General features: G+C 45.2%; 2 protein-coding genes and 1 long non-coding RNA gene across 8 annotated transcripts in view; 2 read left to right on the top strand and 1 right to left on the bottom strand.

Annotated features, from left to right (window-relative positions):
* Positions 1–100: 100 nt before the first annotated feature.
* LOC146766404 (uncharacterized) lies at positions 101–15,058 on the bottom strand. The gene is made up of 3 exons (XR_014957849.1): positions 11,507–15,058; positions 8,706–8,847; positions 101–1,016 (listed from the first exon to the last, which is right to left on the bottom strand). It is a non-coding gene; the product is annotated as an uncharacterized LOC146766404 (long non-coding RNA).
* Positions 15,059–16,309: 1,251 nt separating this feature from the next.
* The window catches only part of LOC110476258 (pleckstrin homology domain-containing family F member 1), a 7,491-nt gene continuing 3,754 nt past the window's right edge, over positions 16,310–20,046 (top strand). Inside the window, exons 1-2 of one of the 6 annotated variants that reach the window (XM_085589505.1) lie at positions 18,656–18,795; positions 19,615–19,660. Coding sequence is in view for 1 of the 6 variants with exons in the window: in XM_085589503.1 (XP_085445629.1) it covers positions 19,903–19,920 (18 nt within the window). In the remaining 5 variants the exon portion in view is untranslated. Of the gene's footprint in view, positions 16,383–16,420; positions 16,554–16,953; positions 17,271–18,654; positions 18,796–19,614; positions 19,661–19,901; positions 19,921–20,046 lie in introns of those variants that run through there. The other 5 variants (XM_021541068.3, XM_085589507.1, XM_085589506.1 and 2 more) reach the window with 5 other exon arrangements.
* LOC144247084 (pleckstrin homology domain-containing family F member 1-like) overlaps positions 18,657–20,046 on the top strand; it is a 27,514-nt gene continuing 26,124 nt past the window's right edge. The window contains exon 1 of the mRNA XM_085589509.1: positions 18,657–18,795. The gene's annotated coding sequence lies outside the window, so the exon portion shown is untranslated. The remainder of the gene's footprint in view (positions 18,796–20,046) is intronic.

The following is a 20,046-nucleotide window of genomic DNA, read 5'->3' as shown; positions in this document are numbered from 1 at the left end:
GTGTGTACAGTGTTGATGTATACGTGTAACAATGCACAACCACAGCAGGCATGTCCTGCAGGCTGTCTGTGCTCACTAACACCCTGCTGCTGCCAGGGCGAGTCAGGTGTCTGCATCAATAAATACACATTGCCATGGCACGGTGCAGGAAACCCAGCACAGCCCCTAAGAGGGATGCACTTCAAGCTGGAAATTCACAGATGGAAGTGGCCCCCATTCAATCTTGTATTTCAATTACCCACAGAATTGCTTTATGAATATTTAACCTCTGTCCACAGAGCTATTGTGCTTTTTCTGTCCTCAGCCCCTTTTTCATTTTTTACTGTACACTTCATTTTTGATTGCCCAGATTACAATTCCTCATTGACCGGGCAGGTTTGATGTGTCTGGGCGGTGGAAGTGACCCCTGAATTTAGATTGCTTAACATTTTTTAGTTATAAAAGTGTTGTGGAGGCTTTAAGTGTAATTTTCAGGAGTATTTCATCAATTTCACTACCAAATGGAAGACTTGTACCTATGAATTTTTTTTCCCTGTCACCATTCAAGCATTTGTAGCCAGCCAGGGTAATCTCTTTAAAGAGAACACAGCCGTTCCTCACACAATCACACCCCAAAGCTGAGTAAGGGGTTGGGAGGGCAGTCAGAGCTTTTGTCTTACAGTCAGGGCCAGAGCTCATCACCACCTCCCACCCCAGTGCTACACAAACACACACCTGACCCCCAAAGCTCCCACTTCCTTTCCAGACCTGTTGCTGGGAGAGGTCACAGGACTCCCTGGCACGAGCCCTCAGACACAGCACCTTCACCATCCCTGAATGGGGGAATCACAGTGTGGGCAGTACTGGTGTTCAGGAACAGATCCTCTGGAATCAGGAAATGCAAGCAGTTGGTATAGAAAGAAAAATCTTCGTTGCAATTCTGTGAAGTATTGCCCTTGAAATAGAGAAAACAGTGTTCTTCTTGCCAGGGCAGATATATGGGGAAGTAGTAATTTCACACCAATGAGAACTTTTATCTGTGAAGTAAGAACAGTATGTGTTAAAGTTGTTAGACATAAGTTCATATTCTACCTTCCACTCATTGGTCCTTTCAATGTTCTAAAATTAAAACTCAGTGTCCTGTAAGAGGTCAGAAGAAAAACAAAGATGTAGAAATCCTAAATAATGACAGAAACTTTCCTTTCACGACAACAACCTAGTTTTAATTTTGCTCATAGCCTTTAGTGTAACATCTAATTAAGGCATCTGTTAAATGCCTATAATATTAAATTAATAGGGGGAAGCTAATAGAACTTTATTGGCATAGTCCTGTTAATTAACATACAGGGCCGTTCATGGAGGGCTGAAAGAGACATTAATGGGGATGCCGTACAAATTGGAATTAGGCACAATCATGTCTCATTGTGCTGTGAAGGACAGAACATGTTCCACCATATGGACACATAGATGAACACGATACAACCTCCCATAGCTACTGGCACTTGCATTTTTTAAACTATTGCAGCAAGCAGAAGAACAAACACTGCCTGGCAGTGCCCTGGTAAGAGCAAGGCTTTTGATATTTACAGTGAGGAGCCCCGGAGATGTCAAAGAGCTCCCCAGAGTAATCCAGGCTAGTGGCACAGAGAGGTGACAAATGCAGAATAACAAGAGCTGAGCAGCCCAGGATTCAGGATCCTTTCCTGCAGCTGGTAGGTCAGCTGAGAGGCCTTTTTGCAAAGCTCCAGGTGTCCCAAACAGCCCCAGGACTCACTCAGCTGAACCACCCCAGAGCTGGGATCACTGCCCAGCCCCCAAAAATCAGCCTAATCCCACCTGGCTCTGTGTTCACTTTCCCTAGAACTCATTAAACTCAGTGCTTGTGGAGGAACTTCCTTAGAAACCGGGAGAGGTGAAAATGACAGCTCACCAGCCCTCCCCTGCCCATTCACAGCCAATCTCCATCTCTTCATTAGCTGAGACAGTAAATCCTTAATGGATTTAATATTGGGAAATTGGAGAACTAATCACAGCCGTCTCTAATATGCTTCATCCTTCATATGTTCAACTCTGGATTGCACTCAGCAGAGGCTTTTTTGTAATGATTTTTACACCTAAACTCTCACTAACCAGGGAATAACAAACAGCAGTGAGCAACATCTCACTATCTTACACACATTTTTGCTTCCCTATTACTGTGTATGTATATTTATAACTAATATGAACTAAAACAATTGTAAGCAATTCAGTTACTGAATTCTGAACACTTAAGCAAGAATAGAAAAACAAAAATCCTATCATTTCTCTTTGAAACCTCAAAATAATTCATTGTAGGAAATGTTTAAAATTGAAGCCAATTCACATCCAAGAAAACACATGGAAAATTCTCTTTGAGGGGGATTTCCTCTAAAAAATGGGTTAAGACAGCAATACAGTGGAAACCCCAAAAAACTGTCTATGACTGACAAACTCAAATCACTGAAATAACAGCAGCAAGTAGCTGGTATGTATTAAATTCATCCAGTATTTAGAGAAGGGTAAGACAGAGCACAAAATTCTGATCCAGACCATGCTTTCAGGAAACAGCAGCAATATTTTCTCAAAACCTGGGTGGCCCTCAGTCCCTTACCAGAACAGTTCCATGCGCCCATTCCCATTACAAATGATCACCTTTGTTCCTGCTGTTAGACAACCCAAAATCTGAGCAAGCCTGTCATGCTACAGCATTCACCAGCCCGTGGTCCCACATACCAAATCCAATTATACAGCAACAGTGATTCCAGGGAATTTCCCAGAGGTTTGACCTGCTCTTGTCTCATGTGCCCCACCCTTAATTCTGTCACTCCTGTGGTAGCTCCAATTCTAAGTCCCTACAAAGTGGGATGAAAATTAATTATTTTGGTGAGGCAGAAATTTCCCTCAGTGTACTGGTTTAATTAAATCAATGGGCAAACATGAAAAATAGAGGATCTGTAGAACAGAGGATCTGCTGCTGGGAGGAGCAGTTACATCTGGCAAACACGAAGCTCCTGGCTGCAAACAGCACCTAACACTACCTGCACATGGGGTCTGACACCGACCTCTGCTGGATAGGAATTATGGAAAGCTACAGAGAACCCAACATTTGATACTGAATTAAGAGCTCTCCCTGTGAAGAGAGATCTCTGCTGCTTTCTATTATTAGTCAGATAAGGTACAGTACATTATAATCATTGAGAAGAGAAAAGAAGTCTACAATTAGCTAAAATAACATAACTGATAGGAAGAGGTACAGTCTAAACTTTACATTTTCTCCTATCCTGCTCCCCAGCCAAATTTTAGGCTATTCCTTTTTTTAATTTTGCTAAGAACTATTCCTGTATTTCCAAACCATCCTGATTTTAAACATGTTATTTTCATATACTTTCAGGCACTGCCCAATCTTCTACAGGCATCTGAACAGCATGTTAAACATCTGCATACAGGCCTGTTAATAGAAACTTCTTCCTGCTTTATTAGTTAATAAATTCAGCCTTATTTCTTTCAAGCTCCTACTCTCATGGTATATGTCCATTTTACTGAGGAACTAATCTTAAAAGGTACAAAAATATATCATAACAAAGAACAATATTTATAATATTCAAATCAAAGGACTCCGGCTTCACCTCAAAATTTTAAAATCAATAACCTGAACTGAATATAAATGCATAAAGTCTTATATGATTTTTAAGGGCAAAAGAAAGACATCAAAACCAAAACCTCAAGCAGGACTGCACTCACTTTTCTGTGGGTCAGCGTTTCTCAGGTGAGCCTTGTGGCTCCAGGGCCCCAGGTTTATAACAGAATGTGCAGGGAAATGTTCTTGTTGTGTCTGTGTGTCCAGCTGCCATCACTGGCCTCTGACTACAAACTCCTTGGACATTCTCTGGTGTACACACAGTACAGCCCCAAAATAGACTCCACTTTATAGCACCATTACTCTGGGAGGGAGGGAAAAAAAGATTATGCACTTCTTGAAAATGTTAAAATAATTCCATAAATCTGAATAAAATTAATTTTTTTCTTGGTGAAATTGTCTGCAACACTCTGCCATGCATATTCTTCCTCTACAGGATTATTTCAAAATTATGGACTCAGAAATGTTCAGCTGGGTAGTTCTTGGGTGGCTGAGGTGCTCACTGAAGAATTTAAATGATGTAATAGCTATTGAACACCCCATTATATGGCTGCCTAATTAATGTGAATGATAGTTATGTCTTACTCACAGAAGATTATTTTACACGGAGGAAAATCTACTCACTGCCACAGTAGCCATTTCGATAGTTTTTATAGGAGCAGTTGCATTATGGCTTCATTGAGTAAAAGGTAAGTAGCCGTCCTAAATAATGAAGATTGAAGGTTTAATAGTCCCAATAAAGAATCCTGCAGGTTTTTTATTTCAAAAATTAGAGTTTGATTGCAAGCGTATGATAATGAGAGGGAAAAGAGCGCTGGCATGTGGAATCCTTTTGGCTCCTTGGGAACTTCCAGTTCTTCTGTGCAGAAATGCAGACAAATGAGGACAGCAAAACAGAAAATAAGCTGTTCTTTACTTTCCCTACCAGCACATCCAAGCTCCAAGGCTGTCCCTGGGGGAGCATTTCCGTGGATAAGGACATGCTGGGCTGGGCTGCTGGGAAGGCTGACCCTGCACACGGCTGATCACGTACACACAAACAACCTCAAACAGTGTGAAGAGCCCAGATTAGACCCATTTGAATGATGATATGCAGACATAAGCCAGCCTTGCAAACTTGGCTCAGAGTTGCAGCCTATTACAGCAACTCTTTTTTGTGAGGCAATAGTCAAGGGACTTGGCATTTCTGTTACGAGACCCTATTTGCAAGGTTATATATCAGAGATTATAACAGCTATAAAACTTCAAATGAGATTTAGAACTTGGCATGAGCAGCCTCACTTGGGATCTAATATTTTTAAGTAAATCTTTACAGGAAAAGCTAAAAGTTTACTTGTTCCACTTGTTATTTTAGGTCTCCATTGGTACATAATTCTCAATCTAGACTCTTACACTCTCCCCGTTGCAGAACCCAAGTAATCTCTTTTCACAGCTTGCATTTTCAGAATGGCAATTCAAAGATAGGACAATTGATTTGACATTTGTTTCTCCAAACAGCAAACTTTCAGGAAGGGTTTTAAAAGAACTTCTGTTCCAAGGCAGCCACTTATTTTTTTCTTCTTAAGCAATAAAGCACCACATGTGTTTTAGCAAGTAAAAAGTGGCAACAACATTAACCTGAATTATGGTAACAATGACTACAAAACAAGCTGGCTGGGGATTTGCAAATACAATTTCCAGATGTCTGCAAAAGATCTGATTTATCAAACACACTCCGGGTAGGATTTGTACTTCCTAATAAAAGAAGTCTGTAGTATTTATTTAGGGGTAGTGCCAGTGAAAGGTGCTACTCTTGTGACATCTTTCAGAAAGGTGAGCAGATCCCTTTGAATAATCCACAGGATGTGGAGAGAGACACAGACTCTAGAAATTAGAGCTTGGTTTCACCAAAGGATGCACTGAAACAGGATTAAACTGAAGGTGAAATACAGGGAGAGAGGAAAAAAGATTGTAGGAACTGGAGGTAGCCTCAAGAGAAAACCTCAGGTAGGGCCAAGGGGAAGTCCAACGTACCCCAGCCTCAGGGACAGGCTAGAAACACTAAATACCAGCTGTGGAGGTTGCAATGGTATTTTATCAGCACAGCCTGTGGCCATTTAAAATGCTTCCCTCTGTGTTGGGCCTTTAAAGCACCACAGTGAAGAGCAAAGGCTGGTTTCACCTCCAGTTTTGATGCACAGCCTTGCTGCTGAGGCTGTGATGGGAAGCCTTAGCTAGTTCTTACTTTAGGAATGATTTTTGTGCTATGATTCCCTGCCACACAGGAATGCACTCTTTCCAAGCAGGTCTCCACACAACCCTCCCCATGGATAAATGCTGCATGCAAGTAACTCATCACTCAGTGATCTTAGAGAGGCACAAGCACAGGGCCATTACATTTATATTCCCTCATCTTCACTGACACAGTATGGGCTGAAAACTGCTACATGAAGTAGTTTGGACTGAAAACTAGTGCTTAATACAAATAATTTGGAGTCCTTTTATGCTAAGATCACTATCCAGGGGGAAAAAAGAATGTACTTACATATGTACACAGAATAAGCCAAGTAAAACACATGGCCCATAGTTTTAATTTTGCATTTACAGAGCAGTGCCTCCTGTTTGCAATGACTTGCAAACAACAGCTTTAGGACAGCAGCTCAACAAGAACTGAACAGCCTTTTGTTCTGATTCCTTGTGTTGGGTGCTGTTCTGAAGCAGCAAAGATGGGGAAATTCTTTAGGATTATTTAGAAAATCCAAGGTTTACCCAGCAAATGATAACACCTCCTGGTTTTGAACAATGACTTACTCCTGATTAAAGCAAAATTAGTTACTAAGGTGAACAGATTGAGTGCTCAAGCTCAATTAAGCATGCGCAACATGCGCTGCAACAACATTCACTGTTTGGTGAAGTAATAAAACAGCTTTATTTTCTTTTGACTTCTGGCAGTCTGCCTCCAAGAGCCATTCATTCCTGCTTCCACCCAGCTAGCACTTCCACGAGGATGCATCAGGAATTGGAGCTGCTGTGCCAGAGATGTTGTTGCAGAGGGAAACAAAGAACTGTGTCCCACAGCCAGAGCAGGAGAGCAGCAGCTACACAGGCACTGGGAGAGCCCACGCTGGGCAAGCACTGGTTCCACACAGGAGAGCAGGCTCTTGCTTTAGCAGACAGTCTCCCTGGGTGTTAAACATCTAAGAGAATGCTTCCAAAGGCAGTTTGCCCCCAGCAGAATGGTTTGTAGCTTCAGGAAATCTACTCGTAGCTTCGTTCTAGGACACAGGTATTTTAATTTATTGTTAGTATTGTTGCTGCTGGGTTTGTTGTTGCTTTTATAGAAGCTAACATAAAAATGATACAGAAATGTCACCTCTGTCTAGATCCAGAGCAACACACTTTGCTTTGGTACCAGAAGATGGAGCCACATGCTCACAGTTTTAAAGTGGTTTTGTTAGGGTTTTTTTTTTTTGTGGTTATTTTTTTTTCCCTCTTGCACTAGAAAACCCACCCAGGAAGCAGACAGTGCCTAGAAACTGCTCCCTTACCTTACATGAACTCGCTGTTTTAGTGTGTCTGTGTGTACAGCGAATCTGGTGCCTGCCTTACCCTGTGTCAGCTGCCTCGCTCAGATGTTTCCATAACAACTCCATTTTCCTTGCTGCAAATGTATTTTCTGAATTGCCTACCATGTCAAAATGAAATCAGGAAACAGAGCCAAACTAAGCCAGGCATTTCCAACGGCTAAATATTACACTTTTCATTTCCTCAGTGCAAGGATATACTCTTAAAGGGAGTCATAAATATCCCAGAACCATCAACATAAGACTCCTGACTCCTCATTTCAAAAGGCAAAAAAAAAGGCAGATACCAATTTTATTCTGTGTCCTAAAGCTTAGCTATATGTGCTCAGATGGTAGAACAGGCCAGGTCTGTGCTCTGCTAATTCTTCAGCTCTGCTGCAGTCAGAGTAAGGCAGGTATTTCACATGACCAAGGTGTGCCTTTGCCCACCCCAGCAGGCCAATAAACCTCTGGTTCTGTTTCAAAACCTACTTGGAACCCACCCCCACCCCCAAAAAAAATTACAAACAAACAAACAAAAACCCAAAACCAAACAAACACACAAATAAAATAAAATAAAATAAAATAAAATAAAATAAAATAAAATAAAATAAAATAAAATAAAATAAAATAAAATAAAATAAAATAAAATATTTTTTTTTTAAATGCCTAAAAACCAGCCATGGCTGGGCTTCTCTCACTGTCTGGGTTTTTTTGCAGTAGGTTTTGAAGCAGAAGCACCCCTGCCCAGCATCCAGGCTGCAGCAGTGGCTGCTGCTCCTCAGGCAGGGCAGTCAGGGAGCCCTGCTGACCCCCGGCAGCTCCACCCTGAGCAGGACAGGGGGACAGGGCTGGGCAAGTGAGAGCCACTCTGCCAGAGCCTGCCTTAGCCAGGGGCTGTGCTGGTCCCACTGCTGCCAGCCATCTCCACCAGGCACATTAAGATGAAAGGGGCCTTTGTAAAATGACAGACATCTGATGGGAAGAGAAACCCTTCTCTAAAGGTATTAAAGTCCATTAGGGCTTTCCTTTGTTGGCTGCTTGCTCTGGGTCAGCTGTGTGAGCAGCCAGACCTAGAGAGTCAGATCAAAGCAAGATAATGGCATTCCTAATAATGGCAGCAGAGATCTTTCAGGTAAAAATGTTTATTGTTCAAGAACACTGTCAGATCCTTTCATGTCCTTTTCTGACCTGGCAATGTCCCTGGTTAGAACAGAACTGTTTTAAATACACAGGTTTAATTATTCTTTTAGCTGCTCTTTCAGACTGCTCTCAGGCAGCAGAAGCAGGTAACAATTTACTCTCATCCATTTTCTCACTACAATGCTGCAACCTCTTTATAACAAATCCTCCACCATAACATTTAACACCTCTCTAATGGCACATTAAAAATGAAGCAGCAAAACATTCTATCAAAGTGTTCACAAAAAACAACCCTCAGCATTATTTTTTTCAAAATCTAAGCACAGGAGAAAGCACACTGCCTCTATAACCCCAAATGCTGCAGCCTATCAGCAGTAGATACTCACACATTGCTTCCTTGGGGAGCCACCATGTGATAGGGAAAACCAGAAGGATCTGCACAAACACTGAGTGAGGCCCACAGTGGAGAGACTGACAAGTGTCATCCTCTATCCTCAGCTTGTAGATACCACAAGAAAGCTCCAGCACCTGGAACAACCAGAGTAATAGTTACTATTAATTCTCAGCTTTTATTTAAAAATTTATACTTGCAAGATTGTCTCCATTCAATTGAAGGCAACCCAAGAAACAAATCTGAGAAAAATATCATATCAACCCTTTTTTCCCCCCATTTATTTCAGCTGTAGCCAAAAGCCCAGTTACAGCTTTGGCTGCCAGGACCTCTGAGCAGTGGCTCCATCACTCCCTGTATGATTTTCAATAAACATTTAAAAATTTGGCTTTGCTTCCTCTGCCTGTAACATGTGTGAAGAAAAACCCACACCACCAGAAGTTTGTGTCCAAACAGGAGACAGAGGAGCCCTGTAACTTTATCTGAATAAATGGGGAGGTCACAGGGCATTTCCCATGGGGTCTCTCAAATTGTTGGGGGATGCAGCCCCCTCTTTGTCCTAGTTCCTGGCCACATCACCCTCTTCCTTTCCCCACTGAGGCTGATGTCTCTGAAGGTACAGACTCTCTGAATTCTCTACTCCATGCCCCCTGTAATACACACCCCCCTTTATTTTTTCTTTTGTAACAAAACACTATTCATAACTGTTCTTTTTCTGTAAATTCAGGAATTTAACACGGCCTTGGATGAGCAACAGTCAGTGTCAATGAGTAACATTTTCTGGAACTGATGGTTTCTTCCCTCCTTCCCTATCTGCAAGTCCTTGGCCCTATCTACAAGCCTCGTGCTCTCTTTGTAAGGACACATTCATCTTATTCTTTTCACATGGAAACAGCACTCGAGTCCTTGGGGCTAGGAACTCTGCAGAGGTGTCAGGGAGCCCAGGCATTCCTCTACAGAAACTGGAAGGACTTGCACACTCCTGCCATGCACAGTGTGGGTCCCTAGCAGAGCAGGGACCCTGCACAGCTGCAGCAGCTTTCCCAGGGACACCACAGGACTGGAGCCCTCTCAGCCAGAGCCAGCACAGCCGTGAGCACCACCCAAAGTGGGGAAACCCTGCAGCCACCAGGCAGAATCCCTGCCGGATGCAGAGCCCACAAACACGCGTGGGCACCACGAGCAGCCCCAGCCCTGCTCTCTGCTCACAGAGCCCTGGCAGGCCCAGACACCAGGACAGCAGTCCTGGAAATGCTGCCCTGACACGGTGCAAGCTGAGGAAATCTCCAGGAAGAAGCAGAAAAGGCCACAATGGTGACCGACTCCTGCGTCTGCAAGATGGATGAGACTTTGAATTCCTTTGTAAGGGACCAAACATATCACTTAATAAAAACAAGGCATCCTACAATGAACATCTCTTTCCCATATTTATTCCTCTCTAAACACAGCAGTGCACAGATTATAGGAAACGGTTTTACATTTAACTTCAACCCCAAGTGGTAAAGCAGCGGATTGTATCTTACAATGTAAATTTGCATCTACCATCATTTAATGGATGTTTTATACATGCTATGTACTACTGTGTTTTTATGGAAAGGCAAAAAAATTACTTGGGAATTTGTTTTTAATTAAGCAATAAGGCTCAATGGGGTACTGCTATCATGCAATAAAACCACTCCTGGGGTGTTGTGAGGCATTTGGTCCAGATGAGTGCTTCAAATCACCCCCAGATTGTGATTAGATGATTACTCCCTGGAGTTAATATTAGATGGCTCTCTCTAGAGTTGTCTTATTGCTATTATAAAAAGTCTTCAACATGGGGAAACTAAGTAGCTTTTGTGCTTGAAGATGAAGTTTGCAGTTTTGACTGTTGAGTGGCTGTGAGAGCTGTGAGGGTCCCATAAATCACTTCACCTATTTAGCATGCGTGAAAGATCATCTCGGGGCATTTCTTTGACCCAAACAGTTTTATAGTTACTTGGCTTTCTTTTTTTTCCTAGAAGATGGAAGGATATAAACAGCAAACAACTCCAAAATAAAGCATTCCCAAGACAAGGCGCTGAGGAATTCGATTCAGAGATATGTATTACCGGCTTTATCTTTTTGCTGGGAATAATGAATCCTAATCGCTATTATGCTAATTGTATTAATGAAGGCTAATGCATGCAGCAGCGCAAGAGATTCTCCCAAGTTGGGTCCACGAGGAGGTGCATGGCCTGAGGCATTTGTGAGGGCTCCCAAGTTAATGAAATCAAACAACCCAAATGGTACAGAGCCAACCTGCAGTGCCTTCCCCTGCCTCCCCCCAGCTGCTCTTCAGGGGTGATGTTAGAGATGAAATATGTCATTCTGGGAACAGATAAAACAAAAGCAAAAACAAAAGCAAAAACAAAAAGACAAATAAAACCAAAGCATCCTGCATTTCAGTACACCAGTAAGAGAGAAATCTCAGGAAAATGTTAACTCTTCCAAAACTCTCCCAAAAAGGCAGAATGGTACCACCTGGACATGGAAATTTTTGCAGGGTTTGAGCTGAAGTACAGAGCAGAATTCTCAACTCCTCCTTCATTCGGATGTCCCCCAGCAGCAACCACAAACCTCCTATTACACAATATCCCTCTGGTTTCTCAACCAGACAAAAATTTTTACATTTGCAAATTAAGGTGTGATCCTTCATACATTCTCTGTGTCACATCTCATACATCCTGCACTGCCCAGGCAGCAACACAATCTCTAAAAGCCAATAAACCTCTTCTACCCCAGAAGAAATCCCCAATTCCTCATTCAGATCAGCACCTCTGCACTTAGAGATCCAGCATGTCAATGGAAGGGGATCTCAGCCAAGCTGAGGTTTGCTCTCTCTTCGTTTCCAGGATGCCAGCAGAACACCTTGGGAAAAAAGAAAAAAACACACTACCTGGCTGTGTTCCCTCATATTTGAAGATAACAAAAGGAAACAAAGATTTCCCTTTTTGTTCCCCTTTCACAGAGCTCTCTGCACAGGCACTCAATGCATGAACCTTCCCCAGGCAATGGCAGCAGATGCCTTCCTGCACAAAAGACACTGACGTGGGCCAAGGTCCCTTACAAAGAGAAGGTTTTTCCTTTCTGAGCAACGCACACATTCAGCCTGGGTAGCAGTTACAAAGGAAAGAGACCAAAGCATGTTCTTCACACAAATAGAAGCTATATCCATAGGCAAAGCAGGGTTCAGGAATGACACTCTTTTATTTGTCTTTGACTAATCATCAATCAGTCATTTAGATTTTTTTGCATTAACCAGTGATTATCACACTCTTGTTCTCCCATGCTTTTTCCCTATTTAAATATTTGAAATGGCTAATCTACCTCAGTTTAGTTTTTGAAGCACTTGCTCACCAGTTATTTGTTCACCATGATTTATCTTGTGCAATATAGGCACACTGAATGTGAGACCTCTGTTCAGACAGAACAGCAGCAGTAGGAAAGAGTTCAGAAGAACGTGCCCAGAATGTTCCTTCTGGAAGGAAGGCTGAGCTCAGAAGGTGCAGCACTCTCCTACAGCATGCTGAAAAATGCATTCAGTAACTTTTCTAGATACACCTCTTTTTTCCCCACATTAATTTCATACATTTTATTCTAATATTACACCCCTCTCTGCAATGAACACCTGCACCTTATCACAGGCCTGACATTTTATATTCTCTTACCTCAGCTTTTCCTCACCTTCACCTTTTGTATTTCAACTCATCCTGTTTGCATTACTGGGGAACACTACTCAGAGATAAGGGCTGCAGCATGTCAGGGCTCCTGCTTCTTCCTCAGTGTGTGCTCGCCCATCCTGCTCCTCAGGAGAGCTCAGACTTCTGAGCTTCCCCTGGTGTGAGTCCCTGCACTGGGCACATCTTGGGTGCAACCTGGAGACTCATCACGACCAGCTCAGAAATTATTGATCATTATTGGTTATTCAAGACTGAATTCCAACTCTACAGCACTGTACTCATGTGACCCAGGAGCAGGGCTGAGGTGTGAGCAGGGAAGGGTGCAGCAAACACCAAGACAAACTTGTAACTTTAGAATCTGCAAATGTGAGAGGTTTTGTCATCCTTGCACAGAAGAGCTTTTGTAAGGATCACCGAGATTCGTGAGCTGGGACGTGGCCCTGTGGTGAGGCACATGAGGCTGTGAGTCAGGAGCTCTGGGGGATGTTCCTCAGCTCCCAGCTGATTCACTCTGAGCCAGAGCCATTTGCTACTGAAGACAAGAGCAAATCCCCCACTGTTCTGTGTCGGTGACCAAGCACCGTGTGACCAAATGAAACTCTCCAAGAGAGGAACTCCCTGTGAGACGGGTACAAGCCTTCACAGTTATTAGAATTTATGCTGCACTTCAGGATCCTGAGGATAAAGTGCTGCACACAAGCAAAGCACAGCAATGCCTCTGTGAAAAACAAAAGCATGTTGATTGAGCATTGCTTTATGCAAAAAGCAGAGGAGCAAGCAAAGGTTGCTTTCAGGAATACTTTCATCACTTGGACAATCATTTTGCAGCCAGGCTTCCAGAGCTACTCAAGTGGGTAATTCCTGCACGAGGGTTGAGAGATGTCCTAAGGCACAAGCAGCCTCTGAAACAGGCTTGCTGGGCAGCAGCTTTAAGGCATGTGGACCAGTGAGAATTTGGAAAGGGGCACTCTGAAGTTCCACCCTGTACTGACAGAGCTGAGCATGGATGTGATTTCTGCACTGTCAGACTTGGAACAACTCATTTCTAAAGCAGGCAGAGGAAGCTAGTAGGGCTTCAGAGACACAAATCAATCATGGCAATTCACACATTTCTGAAGAGGCTGATAATCAGAATCCCTGAGAGCCAGGCCAGACAAACATTCATCCCCCCACACTCTTGCTCAGGACAGAGGTCACTCATCCCTACAGGTAACCTGGATGATGAACACAAGTTGTCTTATTCCTTTATTAGGTCACAGTATGCCAAGCTCAATTCAATAAAATCTCCGTTGCTAAAAGCTGTGTTATGCACTGATTAAATGCCCTAAGTAGCAAATTAGTTAAAATCACTGTCTATCCTATGATCACAGTGGGTTCCTAGCATCCCAAACTGAATCTAAATATTGAGTTTTATTCAAAAGAATTTTATCGAATGTCTGGGTTGTTTTTTCTTCTTTTCCAAACATGCACTAAACATACACTGAGCTGAGAATTTAACAGATGTTTTTGTTACTATTATAATCTAATCTTTTCCTGTAGGCTGTTGTAGTAATCTTGCCACTAGAAGATAATAAAAAAACATTTTCTCCCCTGCAGAGCTTACCTTTGGCTGACTCAGCTCAGCAGCTGCAGTTTCCTTTACTTGCTTTGAAATTATTGCATCCCAATTGGGCAAGATATTTCTGCTACTGAGAAACAAGTGGCTTTGGAGAAAATGCCAGAGGCAATCAGATAAAGTCTCTTTACCTTGCTCTAGTTGCATTAAAAGCTGGTAATTTGGGCTGCAGCTTTTTCAAGTGGTCCCACAAATGTTTGGTTTTAGAGCCAGGAAAAACAGAGCTCCTGAGCCTGCCTATCAAATAACTCTTAAGATTACTGTTGAAACTCCCAGTTTGTATCTCAGTAAGGAATTCAAAGAAGTACGTAATAGCTTCCAAAACAAACAAACAAAATACCAACAGAAAGCTCTCAGTTGTGACTGCTCAATACTGACTTAAACCCAAAGTGTATCTTGGGGCTTCTCTTCCCTCATGCAACAGTTGTCTGAGCACACCTCCACTTCTGATTGAAGAGGAACAAAGGAAAAAACCTTCAAATCCCAGGTGGTTTGGCCAATCCAGTGCTGCGTTTGGCTGATGTGTTGTCCAGGTGAGCATACTGAAAAACAACAAGAAAAAGAAATTAAAGGGTTATATCTCAGTAATAGAGACTATGAGTAGCATAACATAAGAGCAAATTCAGAATAATTTTAGCATACAGGAGAAAAAAAAACAGTTTCAGAATAATAATATATGGCTGGTTAGATCTGAATTAGTCTGACAGCTAAAACAAACTCTGGCATATTTAGTTCAGTGCTTTGTCTATTTATAGTTTAGAGATATTTACAGTTAGCTCTTGTTTAAAAAGCCCCAGCATTCTGTAGAGAATTAATTTATAAGCTGGGCAGATCTCCTCAGAGTTAGCAGACTGGTCCCAAGGCAGCCAGGACACAGCTGGTACTCCAGCTCAACACAAACCAGCTCCCAGGTGCGAAAACCAGCCTGCGAAGGCAGACCATGCTCCTTCCACCGACAGACCACTCCGCCCCACAGAAAAGGGAGGACTGAAAAGACCCCACAATAAAGCCCTGAGATATATATATATATCACTATATATATATATATATATATATATATATCACTATATATATATATATCGCTATATATATATATACACACACACACACACACACACACATATATATATATACACATATATATATATATCTCACTATATTTTTATATATCACTACATATATATATATCACTATATATGCAGTGATAACCTGAATCTGTTCTCTGTTCAGCCCAGCAGCCTCCCCTCTGTGCTGAGCTTTCTCCCAGGTTTTCAGGGGTTTGGCAGTGACCCGATGGCCACCTCTGTAACCCTCCCTTGTACACTGCTAGGCAGCCACATACTGCACTGAACTTAGTCCATGTCCTCATTTATTTGCTCATCTGACACAAACACAAAGTGTAAAGAAAAAAGGTCTTGTGGAAACTCCCATGACTGCCAAGCACTTTAGCTCTAAAGTGCACCATGAGCGTCCCAGCCCACATTATTATTACCAAAGAAAATGAAAACCTGGGAAAAAAAATATTTATAATACCTTGACAGGGCCATCACTTCCCATTAAAAATAGAAAAGCTATTACAGAAAGTGAGCAAGCACCTGAATTATAGATCAGCACAGGCCTGGGGTTGTGTGACTGCACCTGGCAAGGGCCAGAGCTCGGCTCCCCTGCAGCACCTTCAGCAGTGCTGAGGGACACTCCCAGCCTCTGCCCAGCGACCCCAGCACCCTCCGGCACTGTCTTGCGGGGGGGGTGAGCGGGTGGGAGAGAGGAATGCAAAAGATTTCCCTGACACGCCAATTTCAGTGTTAATAGCTTGTTCTCTACACAAACGTCTGTAAGAATAATCACAAAAGTGGTTAGAAGATGTGATCCAAAGCTTGGGAGGAGGTCTGGTTTCTGTTTTGGACCAGTGTAATGTCTCTATTTATATCCCTCTTAACTGTAAACACTGGGGGTATTTTATCACTGAAACAATCTTTATACAATGTCATCCATGTGCACCATTGTACTCGATGGAATATACTGTGATTAGGGGGTGACGAAACTTGAAACTCAAAACTGCCAGCAAACTAAATGCACTGAGTTACGCCGGGGCGGCCAAGCGGAGAGCGTGCAGGAGGGCGGTGGATGTCGGCAGGGCACACGCGGCTACGGGACACGCGCAGCGCCCCGGGCGCAGACACGGAGCCGACTCTGCCCCGTCTCGGGCGCCCCGGGCGCGCAGCCCCGCCCGGCCCCGGGGCGCCATTGGCCGCGGCGGCGGTGGGCGGGAGCGGCGGCGGGGCCGGCCCTGCCGCGGGCGGGCGGAGCCGCCCGGCGCGGCGCGGCGCGGAGCGCGGCCGGGCCCGGCCGGCAGGTACGGGGCGAGCGGGGCTGCGGCGGGGGCGGCGGGGAGAGCCGGGGCTCCGCTGCCGGAGCGGGGACAGGGGCGGTCTGGGGCTCCGCTCCGCCCGCCGTGGGACACAGCGGCGGCGGGGGGCCGTGCCGGGAGCCCGCGGTGTGCGCTGCTGGAACCGGGGATCCCGCGGTGTGCGCTGCTGGAACCGGGGATCCCGCGGTGTGCGCTTCTTGAACCGGGAAGCCCGCGGTGTGCGCTTCTCGAACCGGGGATCCCGCGGTGTGCGCTTCTTGAACCGGGATCCCGCGGTGTGCGCTGCTGGAACCGGGGATCCCGAGGTGTGCGCTGCTGGAACCGGGGATCCCGCGGTGTACGCTGCTGGAACCGGGGATCCCGCGGTGTGTGCTGCCCGTCCGGGGATCCCGAGGTGTGCGCTTCTCGAACCGGGGATCCCGAGGTGTGCGCTTCTCGAACCGGGGATCCCGAGGTGTGCGCTGCTGGAACCGGGGATCCCGAGGTGTGTGCTTCTCGAACCGGGGATCCCGCGGTGTGTGCTTCTCGAACCGGGGATCCCGTCATGCGTGTGCGGAGCCTGAGGCCCGAACGCCGCTCCAGAGGAGCGGGCGTGTTGGGGTTTTTAGACGGGACTCTTTAAGTTGCCAACTTTGCCCAAGAGCCCGGGCACTGCTCCCGCTGCGGAGCTGTAAGCGGGACCCGCTTGGGCCCTGCGCCTGTTCCAGAGGGAAACGTGAGCTCCCGGGCGCTGGCAGGGACAGGGAATTGTCTCCTCCCTCGGTGGTTCTCCCCTCGGCAGCCGGCCCGTGTCTGTCGCTGTCACGAGTCCGGAGAGCGGCGGATCAGTGCCTCGGGATAAGTGCGGGGACAGAGACGGGGGGGAACGGACGAGTAAGGCTCTGCCTTGAGTTTCGTGGTTTTCCCCCTTCCTCCCTCCATTCCTTCCCTTCTTCGGCTGCTTGGGCGCCTCTGAGCCTGGCTGGCACTTACAAGAGCCACAACTGAGCTCAGGCTGCCAACAGCTGGGTTCGGTAGCATCAGTCTGAGCTCCTCCAAAGCCGCTGCCCGGCCCCTTGCTGTGGCTCTACACTGAGCAGCAGTGGCGAGAAGCTTGGCAGCTCAGTCAGTCCATGTCCCACTGGAACTGGTGACATTCTTAATGGAGTGATATGACCCTAAATGTCCATGTGCTGAATTGGGTTCCTCGTAAGCATGGCAGGAAGGGGGTTTACCAGAGCCTGTCCTCCTTACCCCAGCACTTACAACATGCCGGGAAAGAGGGAGAAGCAAGCTGAAATACCTTCAGGCAGGAAAAGGAGAGGAACCTTTTTCTTCTTGCTCTAAATGCCTGCTCGGGCAGCTGCATCCTACTTGCTGTCCTCGGTGAGCAAGAGCTTATGCCAGCCCTAACTCCAGGAGTTCAGGGAAAGCTGTAGAGAGGTGGGGCTCGGGGCATTTTCTGCTGGCAGCCCTCAGCAGTCAGATCTCAGTGGAATGGACTATCCCACGTGTGGAATGCATGAGGTGTGCAGTGGATACCAAGGCTGTCAGTTCTGCCTGATGGCAGGAACGGAAGGATCAGGTAGAAGAGCTCGCTGCTTCGGTACACCTAAGCCTTAGATACATACAGACTTGAAAAACATACCCCAGACTTGCTGACCCGTGAGCTTAAGTTGAAATGCTGTGCCTGGCAGGCACCAACATGGCTGTTTATAATCACAAGTGAACAAGCGCTCATTGTTAAGTGTTGTGGCGTGCTTACTTCTGGAGTGGAGTGCCAAGTTGTATTTTTTTTTCCTTTGAACATCAGTCATATTCACTGCATAGTATTTGATCACATGCAGAACCAGCAGAACTTGATGAAAAAAACAACCCCAGAATTTGCCATGCCAGAAACTTCTGTGAAAATCAGCAATGCCAGAAAAACACATCTTGCCACCTTAATTTCAGCTGGGTAAGCTGCTGCTGCTGCATGTGGTACATGGGCATATGTAGCACTTGCTAAAAAGCACTGTGACCCTGCTGCCTGATATAGCAAACTTGAGCAAACATGAAAAAACATTTACCAAAATTAATAAAATAGATTAGACTTCATATCCTCACTTTGTTCCAAAGGGAGAGGCTCTCATCTCCCAGGAAAGCAGACCATAGTAGCACTCAGCAGCTATCTTTATTTACCAGATTTACAAAGTGCTTGCATTCCAGAGCCAAACTGTGGATTATTTGCAGTGAGTCACAGTATTAACATGAAATTGGGTTTTATGTTGTCAGTCAAGCTGAGCACTGTGTGGAACTTGGGGCAGGACGGATCTGGCTTGTGGTGGGATGTGAGGAGTCAGCCCCTCTGATGGCTGTTTCAGCCCCCATCTGAACAGGGAGCACACAGAAGCATAGAGTGAGTTGTCCTAGCCTAAAGGTAAGCACTGTAAGTCCCACTCCTACTATTTTTTTTAAATTATGTGTATGTGTTCTTCTCCAGTCACTTATGCCTGAAGGGGAAGAGAGATGGGAGGAAAACATTCTGCTTTTTCATCCCACGAAAACTCCTTCAAGAAATACCCTGGGCTAGAGCAGCCAATAATTTTAGTCTGAGCAGAGATTTTCCCATGACAGAGTTGGCTTTTCTTAGGTTAATTCCTGGTATTTTAACTAGGCAGCAAACCAGAGGGTGGAGGAGAAAGGACATATCTGCAGGTACAAGTCTGATGTGTAATGAGAGTTTACCTTCAGTTTTTTTCACACTAGAGGATTGTGTCCAGCACCTTCTCCTTTTGCTCTATGCAGTAAGTCCAAGAGCTTTCTGTGCAAGGATCCTGGGCAATGCAAGAGCTAAAGCTTTCACAGCAGCAGAGCTTACTCTCCTCTTTGAAAATGAGCTTGGGTTTCTCTGCAGGCAAGGCCTTTATATCTGACAAAATATTTTACTTTCCACTGGAATCTGGTGTGCAGAGATCCCTAGAAATAGAGCCATGTCAGGTACCATGAGTTCTTGAGAGGCTGGGCCATGCTTCTAAACTACATAAAATGAAAGAGGCAGGCTAAGAGCTCCATAACCCAGAAGCATGAGGAAAGGAAACCGGTGGGACTGCTTTGGTTTAGCCCATTTCGTGGTGCTGGTGCCAAATGTTCCTGACAGTATATTATTGCATTCACAGTCCTTGCACACCAAGGATCCCAAGCTGTAATTTGAGTTTTTCCTTTATTATTTGTGTGCTCATCTTGCTCTTTCACACAGGAAATCCTCAGCCAGAGATTTGTGGAGAGACCACATCCCAGGATAGGTGAGGGTCCAGGAAACCCTGGTCAGGGAGTTTGGTACACAGCTGTGCACAACAGTGTGCCCTGCCTGTTTGTTCTTCAGCCTAATTTGTGTATTTATGAGGGAGGAGGTAAGAACATGTGGTGGTTATTGCAGCAGCACATCTCCTCTCCATGCACAGATCCACTGGGCTGGTGGATCCATGCTGGGAATGGAGGCTCTCCCCTCTGATGACAAGTAACAGATCCTTGGCCCAGCTGCTGAATGGCTGTGCCATGGCAGGTGGGTTGGGAGTGGTTTCAGCCCCTGCTGCTGGAGGCAGCCCCTGCATTCCCCCTCTGGCTGCAGCCTGGCCAGAGCACTCAGTAAATGTCAAGTGCACACCCACAAGTGTGGCTGTGCCCAACA

Source organism: Lonchura striata, chromosome 11 (assembly GCF_050655825.1).
Source record: "Lonchura striata isolate lonStrDom1 chromosome 11, ASM5065582v1, whole genome shotgun sequence".
In the NCBI taxonomy this organism is placed as follows: Eukaryota; Metazoa; Chordata; class Aves; order Passeriformes; family Estrildidae; genus Lonchura; species Lonchura striata.
Note: the sequence above shows the minus strand (reverse complement) of the source record. Positions and strands in the feature narration are given on the sequence as shown.